Source organism: Equus przewalskii, unplaced genomic scaffold (assembly GCF_037783145.1).
Source record: "Equus przewalskii isolate Varuska unplaced genomic scaffold, EquPr2 contig_10401, whole genome shotgun sequence".
NCBI classification, from domain to species: domain Eukaryota; kingdom Metazoa; phylum Chordata; class Mammalia; order Perissodactyla; family Equidae; genus Equus; species Equus przewalskii.
The window spans coordinates 23,212-35,446 of record NW_027226705.1 but is presented as its reverse complement, the minus strand read 5'-3'; the positions used below and the strand labels follow the sequence as shown (position 1 = coordinate 35,446).

Below are 12,235 nucleotides of genomic sequence, written 5' to 3'. Positions count from 1 at the left end.
TTGTTTTCTTAGAGGTGGTGCCACAGCTCAAGTTTGTGGTTTCTCCCTTGCCTGCAGACCCTGGTCTGTTTTCTGCACTTGCTCTCTGTGCACCTGAGCTCGTTCCCACTTTGGCCCTTGGGAGTATGCACAGGGAGCCAGCCACAGAGTGGCAGGAAGTGTGGGTTTGGCACTTGAGGTGTTGGGTGAGCCCATGGGCCAATTTGGGAATCCTCAGATGAGATCTTCCCAGTGACTCATAGGTGGGTTTCCTGCTAGAGTCCAGAATGCAGTCAGCAGAAACCGTGTCCTTTTAATGTCCTCTGATATTCTTACCTGCCTCTTTCCCAATCTCCTTCCTGCTCCACTCATGGAGCTTCCAAGTTAGTATTCCAGATGCTGCAGGAGAAAAATGAGTTCCTTTAGCATCATCCTGTATAGCTGGGGAAGCTGGGCCCTCACTCACTGTTCTCCCTTTCCCCCATGGGAGTGACAGCTGGCTGGTTAGCTTAGCCCTAAGTTGTGTCACCTTGGGGGAAGGGTGATGCTGGCAGTCAAGCTATGCCTCTTGCCCACTTCAGTGCATCCAAGCTGCATGTTTTTTGCTCCATCAGAGTGCTATAACTTCTCCTCTGGCAACCTGGACTTCTGCAAAGTCCTTTCATCCATGAGTGTCTGCCCAAGTCTGTTCTCTGGGTGATCCCAGACCACAGCTGAGAGGGGCTGGAGCTGGTTCACAGGCTCCTGCCAGTTTCACTGCCTATACCAAGGTCTGTCTGCCTGTTACCCAAAGCACAGTTGGGAAAGACTCCTCCTGGGTCCTTTGGTGTATGGTAATGGATCCCATAACTCCCACAGTGGCACTTTTATTCATGGATAGATGCTGAATTTTTGTTGTTTACTTGGGTGGGAAGGGTGGCAAAAATGAAAGAAGGTTTATGCCACTCTGATGCTGATGCCAATCTCGGCATTTTCTGTGTAGGCAATAATGTCATCTATGAATGAAGATACTTTCATTTATTTCCAATCTGTATGCCTTTTATTTTTCTTGCCTTATTGCACTAGCTATGATGTCTAATTTGAGGTTGAAAAGGAGTGAAAAAGTGGGCATCCTTGCCTTTTTCTTTACTTTAGGGGGGAAATTATACAGTCTTTCATCATTAAGTATGGGGTTAGCTATAGTGTTTGTTCTTCTTGTTTGTAGATGCCGTTTATTAGTTTGAGGGTGTTCCCTTCTATTCTTAGCTGGGTATGAGCTTTTATCATGAACAGATGTTGAATTGTGAGAAAGGCTATTTCTGTACCTATTGAGATGGTCATACTGTTTTTCTTTATTAGTTTGTCAATATGATCAATTGCAATTATTACTTTTCCATTATTGAACCCCACTTGCATTATTGGGATGAACTCCACTTGATCGTGATGTATTATCTTTTTTATATTTTGTTGGATTTGAGTTACCATTGCTTTGTTGAAGAATTTTGCACCTATATTCAGGAGGAATATTCATCTGTAGTTCTTTTCTTGTGATATCTTTGCCTGGTTCTGGTATCAGGATATTGCTGATGAGTAGGGATTCTTTTTCTACTTTATGGAAGAGTTTGGATAAAATTGGCATTATTTCTTCTTTAAATGCCCAGTAGAAATCACTAGTAAAGTTACTTGGGCTGGGAGCTTTCTTTGTGGGAAGTTTTAACTATACGCTTAAATCTTTTAATGGATAATTTAGGCTATCTATTTCTTCTTGCATGATCCTTGGCTGTTTCTATCTTTAAAAGAATATGTCCATTTCATAATCTTTTAGAATACCCCACTTAATTACAGGTATTAGCACCCTTTGAAAGGTTTACAGCAGAGTTAGCTACATAAATTAACACCCATTTAACTTTCAGGCTGGAATCTGTTCTGACTAGTGCTCTGGAAGGAACTTTGGATTTGGAGGAAACAGGTTGGGAACTGTCTGAACATCAAAACTTTTTCTCATGCATTCTATCTTGATGTTGGTTAAACTCACAATTTCTGTTTTTCCTTCACGTCTACTTAGAAAGTCATTCTTCACTTTGAGAAGGAACTCTCTGCAGGGCTTGGGCACGGCTATCATGGTCGCTGCCTCCCCTCTGAAAAACCTGGAGGATGGAATGCTGTGCCATATCTGTCTTGACTACTTGAGAGACCCTGTAACCATTGACTGTGGTCCTGTATTCTGCTACCGTTGCATCATTAAGGTCTGTGAATCTGCTAGGCAGCCATTGTATTGTTCTCTCTGTAAGACAGCCTTCAAGAGAGAGAATATGCACCATGTGTGGGAGATGGCCAGCCTAGTGGAGAACATCTGGAGGATGAAAGTAGATGAGGAGAGACAGCCGAGAGAGGAAAGTCCACCTGAGCAAAGAGCAGAGAAGCTGTGTAGGCAACATTCGGAGAAGTTCCATTACTACTGCAAGGATGGCCAGCAGACATTGTACCTTATGGGTCAGGAGTCCCAGGAGCACAGGCACCATGCTGCTGTTCTCCTGGAGAAGGCTGCACAGCCTTACTGGGTAAGAATCCCACTGGACCCCAGCTCTGTTATTATAGCCAAAAAGTTCTATGGTACCTTCAGTGTAAGGTCCAACTTCTTTTCAATAAACACATTATTGAGGTATGATTGACATGTAAAAAGCTGTACATATTTAATGTATACAGTTTGCTGAGTTTTGGGATAAGTATACACCTGTGAAACCATCACTACCATTAAGGCCATAAACATATGCATCACCTAGCAAAGTTTCCTCTCACCTCCTTTATTATTATTTTGTGTGTGATAAGAACACTTAGTATAAGATCTATCCTCTTAGCAAATGTTAAGTTTACAAACAGCATTGTTAGCTATAGGCACTATTCTGTAGAGTAGATCTCCAGAACTTATTTATGTTGCATGACTGAACCTTTTACCCTTTGACAATCACCTCCTCATTTCTCTCCCCCACCCCCGCCCCAGCTGCTGGCAACCATTATATTCTCTGCTTCTGTGAGTTTGACTATTTTTAGATTTCACATCTAAGTGAGAGTATACAGTATTTGTCTTTCTGTGTCGGCTTATTTCACTTAGCATAATGTCCTCTAGGTCCATCCAGGTTGTCACAAATGGAAGGATTTCCTTCTTTTTTTTTTATATTTTTTTTAATTAAGGTTATAAAAGTTAACATCCTTGTGAAATTACAGTTGTACATCATTATTAGTCATGTTCTAGGTGCACTGCTTCACCCCTAGTGCCCTCCCCCCACCCCCCTTTCCCCTGGCAACCACCGAGCAGTTCTCTTTGTCCATATGTTAACTACCACCTATGAGTGGAGTCATACAGAGTTCGTCTTTCTCTGTCTGGCTTATTTCACTCAACATAATACCCTCAAGGTCTATCCATGTTGTCGTGAATGGGATGATTTTGTCCTTTTTTATGGCTGAGTAGTATTCCATTGTATATATATACCGCAACTTCTTTATCCAGTCATCAGTTACTGGGCACTTAGGTTGGTTCCATGACTTGGCTATTGTGAATAATGCTGCAATGAAGACAGGGATGCATGGAACTTCTGGAATTGCTGATTTCAGGTTCTTAGGATAGATACCCAGTAGTGGGATGGCTGGGTCATAAGGTATTTCTATTCTTAACTTTTTGAGGAATCTCCATACTGTTTTCCATAGTGGCTGCACCAGTTTGCATTCCCACCAACAGTGTATGAGGGTTCCCTTTTCTCCACAGCCTCTCCAACATTTGTCACTCTTGGTTTTGGATATTTTTGCCATTCTAACAGGCGTAAGGTGATATCTTAGTGTAGTTTTGATTTGCATTTCCCTGATGATTAGTGATGAGCATCTTTTCATGTGTCTATTGGCCATCCGTATATCTTCTTTGGAGAAATGTCTGTTCATGTCCCCTGCCCATTTTGTAATTGGGTTATTTGATTTTTTATTGTTGAGTTGTGTGAGTTCTTTGTATATTATGGAGATTAACCCTTTGTCGGATAAATAACTTGTGAATATTTTTTCCCGATTAGTGGGCTGTTTTTTTGTTTCAATCCTGTTTTCATTTGCCTTCAAGAAGCTCTTTAGTCTGATGAAGTCCCATTTGTTTATTTCTATTGTTTCCCTCGTGTGAGGGGTTATGGTGTCCGAAAAGATTCTTTTGAAGCTGATGTCAAAGAGTGTGCTGCTGATATTCTCTTCTAGAAGACTTACTGTTTCAGGCCTAATCTCTAGGTCTTTGATCCATTTTGAGTTTATTTTAGTAAATGGTGAAAAAGAATGGTTGATTTTCATTCTTTTACATGTGGCTGTCCAGTTTTCCCAGCACCATTTGTTGAAGAGACTTTCTTTTCTCCATTGTATGCCCTCAGCTCCTTTGTCGAAGATTAGCTGTCCATAGATGTGTGGTTTTATTTCTGGGCTTTCAATTCTGTTCCATTGATCTGTGCATCTGTTTTTGTACCAGTACCATGCTGTTTTGATTACTGTGGCTTTGTAGTATGTTTTGAAGTCAGGGATTGTGATGCCTCCAGCTTTGTTCTTCTTTCTCAGGATTGCTTTAGCAATTCAGGGTCTTTTGTTGCCCCATATGAATTTTTGCATTCTTTGTTCAATTTCTGTAAAGAGTGACATTGGAATTCTGATTGGGATAGTGTTGAATCTGTAGATTGCTTTAGGTAGTATGGACATTTTAACTATGTTTATTCTTCCAATCCATGTACACGGAATGTCTTTCCATCTCTTTACATCGTCACCGATTTCTTTCAAGAAGGTCTTGTAGTTTTTGTTGTATAGATCTTTCACTTCCTTGGTTAAATTTATCCCAAGGTATTTTATTCTTTTTGTTGCGATCGTGAATGGGATTGAGTTCTTGAGATCTTTTTCTGTTAGTTCATTGTTAGCATATAGAAATGCTACTGATTTATGTATGTTGATTTTATACCCTGCAACTTTGCTGTAGTTGTTGATTGTTTCTAAAAGTTTTTCTATGGATTCTTTGGGGTTTTCTATATATAAGATCATGTCGTCTGCAAACAGCGAGAGTTTTACTTCTTCGTTGCCTATTTGGATGCCTTTTATTTCTTTTTCCTGCCGAATAGGTCTGGCCAACACCTCCAGTACTATGTTGAATAAGAGTGGTGAAAGTGGGCACCCTTGTCTTGTTCCTATTCTGAGAGGGATGGGTTTCAGTTTTTGTCCGTTGAGTATGATGTTGGCTGTGGGTTTGTCATATATGGCCTTTATTATGTTGAGGTACTTTCCTTCTATACCTATTTTATTGAGGGTTTTTATCATAAATGGATGTTGGATCTTGTCGAATGCTTTCTCTGCATCTATTGAGATGATCATGTGGTTTTTGTTTCTCATATTGTTAATGTAGTGAATCACGTTGATTGACTTGTGGATGTTGAACCATCCCTTTGTCCCTGGTATAAGTCCCACTTATCATGGTTTCTAATCTTTTTGATATATGGATTTCCTTCTTTTTTAAGGCTGAGTAATATTCCATTGTCTCTATATACCCCATTTTATTTATCCGTGTATCCATTGATGGACATTTAGGTTGTTTCCATATCTTGGCTATTGTGAATAACGTTCCAGTGAACATAGGAGTGCAGATATTTCTTTGAGATCCTGATTTCAGTTCCTTTGGATAAATATCTAGAGGTGGGATTGCTGGATCATATGGCAGTTCTATTTTTAAGTTTTTGAGAAACATCCATAATGTTTTGCATAATGGCTGCACCAGTTTACATTCCCATTAGCAGCATACCAGGGTTCCCTTTTCTTCACATCTTCACAATACTTATTGTCTCTGTTTTCTTAATAATAGCCATCCTAACACCGTACATCCAGGTGTAAGGTGAAGGTCCAAATTCTTTAGCATGGAAACTTCATTGTAAAGTATTACCCTTTGAATTTGGATGATAAAACTGGTTTGTTTCCATATCTTTTATAACAGTAATTCTATGCCATTGCCTTGACATTTTAGTTTCTGAGGCATTCAGATGAAGTCTCAACCAGCAGTATAGAATACAAGCACTATTGATAGCCCTCTTGATAACTTCAAATTATGTGTTCTCCAGCACACAAGCATTGTAAAAATATTTTTGAGAATATTGCATCCTATATAAAATCTCCTGTATAACTTTTCTTTCAGAATTTAATCTCAGGGAAAATATTATTTCCTCTGAGTTACTAGTATGTTTCCTCCTGTCTGCTAAAGAGTTATGTGGGGCTGGCCCGGTGGTGTAGTGGTTAAGTTTGCATACTCCACTTCTGTGAACCAGGGTTTGGGGTCGGATCCTGGGCACAGACCTAGCATCACTTGTCAAGCCACCCTGTTGTGGCATCCCACATAAAATAGAGGAAGAATGGCACAGATGTTAGCTCAGGGCCAATCTTCCTCACACACAGAAAAAAAGAATTATGCATTTCATTGTTTCCCTTTTCTCCTTGGCTGACAGGAATCTTAACACCAATTTAGTCATTCTCTTAATAATTTGGAGTTAGCATGTATACTTTCCTTCACTTTTTGTGCTGATTTTCTTTACTTCTATGTAATTAATTTCAATATAAATTGTCTATATTTTTGGTGGAAAGAGTGTAAATATAAATAAAAACTACACCATTAGGTATTAATAGTTGTAATGATAATAAATTATTGTTTTATCTCACTTCTGAGAAACTTCTGTAAGCTAACATAGCACTCACTTTGTTTCTTCGTCATTAACTAGAATGGAAACTATTCCACATGACTATTATTATATTACATAAGGTCAAATGCTATCTGATTTCACTCTAGAATCATTTTGCATCTATTTTTTTGTGGATAGCATTTTCATCTTCATCGTGAGATTTTTATTTCCATAGGGTAAAATTCTAAACCATCTGAAGATTCTGAAGGGAGATAGCAGTAGGATTCAGAATTTTCAGTCTACAGGAGAAGATGAGATTCAGGCCCTGCTGGTAAGAGAAGTCTCAAGTGAATGTTCTGTGAAATGTGTGTGGGGTGGGAGTGTGGGGGATACTGAAGGATGGGGAGAGCGAGGGTGATCGAAGGGATTCCTATTCTGCACTCCTTCCCAGAAAATCTCACAAATGGTTTGGTGTTTCCCAGGCTTTCAGAAGAAATTCTCTTTCTCTTTCTGCCTTTACTTAGACAAAATTCCAGAACTACAGGGAAGACACAGTGTCAGTATTTGAACAAGGCCATCGGCTCTTGAGAGAAGGGAGCAATACCTGCTGGAGTGGCTGGAGGGAACAGAGCAAGAGCTCACAGAAGGGAGGAACAGCCACATCACCAAGGGCTCTGAGGAGGTCATCCAGCTTGGGACCCTGATTTCTGAGTTGGAGAAGAAAACTCAACAGCCAGCACTTGAACTTTTGCAGGTGAGGGACCAACTAAACTGTACCTGAGTCCTCTTGCTCCAGGCTGCAGTGTGGCCCCTCCATTAGCATGAGATTTGGACCACGAGTCAGGAGAGACAAGGTTTTATTCTTATTTACTGAGTTCTTTGATGAGTTAATCAACCAACCAATGGGTTTTGAAGTCCCATATTGCAATGGGCAGGGAACTGTATATGCACAGACCATACAACGAGATAGTAAGATCTGTACATTTATAATTACAACAAATAATCGAGGGTTAAATCTTATGGTCAGATTGGAAGCCACAGCAATTCTGGGAAAGGCTAGGGTTTAGTCAGGGAAGGCTTCATGGAAGAAGAGGCTCTTAATGTTGGCCTTGAAGAAAATGGAAGGTTTAGACTGGCAGACAGGAGGAGCTGAACGTTCCATCTGGTGACGGTGCATTAATTAGAATGAGAAAAATGATTGTGATAACAAGCTTAACGAATGTGATAATAAAAAGGTGAGTGTAGGTGCTGAGGAAAATAGGAATAAGAAGAGAGATTGGAAGATAGGACAGGTACATACAGTGAAGGGAGTTGTCTTTCTGGAGGAGTCAGTTTAAGTGAGGAAGAATTAAAGGGAAGATGAGATAGGTAAGATGGGGCCAAGTGAGTAGAGGCCTTCCGAGGGAAGCAGAGATTTCAGTCTTAACCTGGGAGACGATAGAATTCTTTATAGACAAAAGAAGCTTTCTTGGAAGGGATAGTCTGTAGCTCAAGTGGAGGAAAACAAGGGGAAATGTGTCCTCATAAACTGATACTATAGTGAAGAAGAGAACAGGTTCAGGCCCATCAGAATACTTCTCTGTACAGTCCTGTTATGTACCCATTCCCCAGTGAGCCACCGCAGGGAATGGGGTTGGCTCCTGGGAACCTTATTTCCACAACAATCTGTTCTCTTCCTTTCCAGGACCCAAGTGACGTAATAAGCAGGTAAGTACTGCTTACTTTTTTTTTTTTTTAACCACTTAGGTGTCCCTTTTGTTTTCTCTTTCTCTCATCTTCATTTACCGAAATTTGAGAAGGGCTGGCAAGGGGATTACTTGGAGGGAAGAGAGGTTCTTCTGGTAGGGTAGGTTGAGAGGTATTCCATGGAACTGAGGAGGGAGTTCTAGAAAAGTTATTGTCATGGAACTTACGTTAGAATAGTAATGGGCTGAGAGAGAGATGACATGGTAGGAGATTACAGGAGAGCATTAGAGAAAATTTAGAATCCATGTTTGTTTCTAAAACCCAATTTCCTTTATTCTTCCCATCCATACCTGGTACCCAGCTGCTACTTCTGGCCAGTTTCTCCCATATTCCATAGACCCCTTTCATCATCAGATTGCCCTCCATACTCATAAGTGATGGTTTCCTGCTCTCTGCCTGTCCACAAGAAGAGAACACTTATATGGGTCCTAGGAATAATGATTTCTCTGACAGTGGATCTGAGAAAATGTGTGTTAGACACTTAATACTGATGATTTTGAAAATCATAGCTACATGATACACAGAAGCTTTGAACAGAGAATAAGCAAGTAGTTTGACAATACACAGTTCATCTCCAGAGACATCCAGGATTACTGGCTTATACTGAGCATTTACTGTGAACCAAACACTGGGTAGAAAGGAGGGTAATGAGATAGGTCACCAGATTCTGGCTGGAGAGACTGAACAGACACATTAGAGATGAGTAATTATAAAAGAAATGAGGGTGATACAGAACGGGGAATACTTCTTGCCCTAAAGTATTTAGCTTGATATTAATTAAGTTATTCCAGCTTTCTTTTGATTAGTGTTTGTATGGTATTTCTTTTTTTTATCCTTTAACTCTCAATCATTCTGTGTTATTTTTATGTCTCTTATAAGCAACAAAAATTTCGTTATCTTTTTTAATAAATCTATTCTGAGAGTTTTCAGCTGGACTATTTAGTATCCATGTTCCCCTGGAAAATCACCATTTTCCTTCATATTTTTAAAAGTATTTGCATAGTTGGTCAAAATAATATCCTTAAATTTTTCTTTTGTATCTGAATATTTTTCATTTCTCATTTCGTATATTTCTACTTCCATCTCTTCTACTTGCCTGCCTTTTTTTCCTATTTTTAACGGTTTCTTCTTTTTGTCTGTGAGCTCTGCTTTTGTTGAATACCATAATTTCTAGTATATGATATTTTTATTGTTTCTAGATATTTTGAATTTTATTTGCTATTTAACATAAGATTTGTTTAAGAAAGAGGATATTTGTCAGTGCTGCTGTTCTTGTTTCTAATAGTTTTATGTTTCATAGTTTTTAAATCTTGTCATCAGACAAGGTTGTTGTTATTTCTACCTTTTGGTATGAGGCTATTTTATGTAATATGTTGTAAATTTTTTTGACAGTTCCAAACACTTGAAAAGAAGGTACCTTCTCTAATTTCTTGGACAGGATTTGAAATATCTCCATGACATTTTCCATAGTAATTTTTATTAAGGTATTTTGTATTGATACTTATTTTTTGACTTCTTGATATGTCATGGACTAAGGTCGATTAACGATTCCTACTAGCAATGAATTTTTGCCTGTTTTTCTTGTATTCTTATAGTTTTTGCTTTTTAAATTTTGATGGTTTTTTTTTCTGCATGACCTTTAAGGAGAGTCGTATCTTAATTGTGGACTATAATATTCTTAGTAACATAAAATACCTCTGTTGTCTTATTTAATATTTTTCTGCCTTGAATTCAATCCTGTCTGAAAATAAAATCAAAGACCTCAGATTTCTTTCATTTTGTATTTAGCCTATAGACCTCTGCCCAACTATATCTTAATTTTAAATGTAAAGCTTTTTACAATTTAAATTTAAAGGTTTACTTCAATTTAAATTTGTCTGGTATATATTCTCAGGTAATTTCTTTAGATGTCGAAGTATTAGCATATTCCGAAGACCTTCCAAGACAAAAAATGGCTTTCTTTCTTTTTTCAGCATCATTCATAAGTGATATATTGGTGGGTAGAGAATACTTGGATCATGGCCCTTTCTTCAGAACTCTATATAGTTTACTCCTTGACTCTGATGTTGGAACTGACCACTTGGAAATGCACCTTTTACTGTCTGCCCTTTTGGTTTGTTGTTGGGGTGTGTGTTCATGTGTTTGTGGTGACGCTCTTGTGCAGGTTGTTCACACCAGGCAAAGATGTTGGGGAGGGAATCTAAGTAAATCCAAACCAGGGAGTCTTTCTACATGACAGTCTAAGGATGTTACCTAGTCTATGGTAGAGTCATAGTCTATAGGGCCCAGAGTGAGTACAAATATATTTCATATTCAAAAGTGAAGTAAAAGAATATTGAGAACTATGGAAAGCAGTATGGAATTTCCTCAAAAAATTAAAAATAGAGTTACCATATGATCCAGCAATCCCACTTCCTGAATAATTGGAAGTAGGGTCTTGAAGAGATATTCGCACACCCATGTTCATAGCAGCAGCATTCACAACAGGCAAGAGGGAAAAGCAAGCTAAATTTCTGTCAGTGGATAAATGGATAGACAAAATGTGGTATATACATTCAATGAAACACTATTCAGCCTAAAAAAGGAAAAAAACTCTGCTACAACATGGATGAACCTTGAGGATATTATGCTAAATGAAATGAAGCAGTCACAAAAAAGCCAAATACTGTATGAGTCCATTTATATGAAGCATCGAAAGTAATCAAATCTGTAGGAATAGAAGGTAGAACAGTGGTTGCCAGGGGTTAGGAGGAGTGGGAAATGAGAAGTTGTTGCTTAATAGGTATAGAGTTTTAATTTTGCAGGATGGAAAAGTTCTGGAAATTGGCTTGACAACAATGTAAATATACTTAAGACTACTGAGCTGCACACTTAAAAATGATAAAGGTGGTAAATTTTATGTTATGTTTGGTTTTTTTTTAAAGATTTTTTTTTCCTTTTTCTCCCCAAAGCCCCCCCAGTACATAGTTGTATATTCTTCGTTGTGGGTCCTTCTAGCTGTGGCATGTGGGATGCTGCCTCAGCATGGTTTGATGAGCAGTGCCGTGTCCGTGCCCAGGATTCAAACCAACGAAACACTGGGCCGCCTGCAGCGGAGTGCACGAACTTAACCACTCGGCCACGGGACCAGCCCCTGTTATGCGTTTTTTACCACAATTAAAAATTTTAAAAAGTTAAAAAACAAATACTGGGAGAATTAATTTCAAAGAGCTCTCTTTGAGAGTGGAGATAATTAGTGTGATTTAGGACTAGAGGTTTAAGGCTTAGTTAAAGAACAGAGAATATGCCCAAAGGTACTCTTTACTGAAGTACCAGGTGTGTTCAGCAGATGTTGACATGAATACTTGAATGAACTACTTTACATTGGACAAGTCTCGGTGTCAGCTGCATTACTCTATTTTACTTGAGCTTTCACGGTGCTCTGTCACTTTTTTTATGTGTGTGAGGAAGATCACCACTGAGCTAACATCTGTGCCAATCTTCCTCTATTTTGTATGTGGGATGCTGCCACAGTATGGCTTGAGCCGTATGTAGGTCTGCGCCCAGGAGCTGAACTGGTGAACCCTGGGCCACCAAAGGAGAGTGTGCGAACTTAACCATTACACCACCGGCTGGCCCCAACTCTGTCACCTTTTAAAGTTATGTTAACCAACAGTAAGAGAATTTGATGTAGAAAGATGTGGTGTCAGAATTACTTACTGTCTTTTTCTTCTTTCACTCTAGGAAGATCAATGAGCGATCTGGAGTATAAGACAAGTGAGTATCCGGAGGGAACAGTGGCTGATGTTTGCCAATGCTAGAACTCAAGAGTTTATCTATGAATTCTCATCTTCCTTCACTGGGAGAATTTTCCCTTTCCTGTGGCT

The 12,235-nt window shown here is 39.1% G+C and overlaps 1 protein-coding gene across 1 annotated transcript in view; it reads left to right on the top strand.

Annotated features, from left to right (window-relative positions):
• Positions 1-2,078: 2,078 nt before the first annotated feature.
• Positions 2,079-12,235, top strand: part of LOC139081260 (uncharacterized) — a gene marked incomplete at its 3' end in the record, with an annotated part of 33,362 nt that continues 23,205 nt past the window's right edge. Inside the window, exons 1-3 of the mRNA XM_070606736.1 lie at positions 2,079-2,519; positions 6,859-6,954; positions 7,213-7,377. Coding sequence (XP_070462837.1) covers positions 2,079-2,519; positions 6,859-6,954; positions 7,213-7,377 — 702 coding nt within the window. The remainder of the gene's footprint in view (positions 2,520-6,858; positions 6,955-7,212; positions 7,378-12,235) is intronic.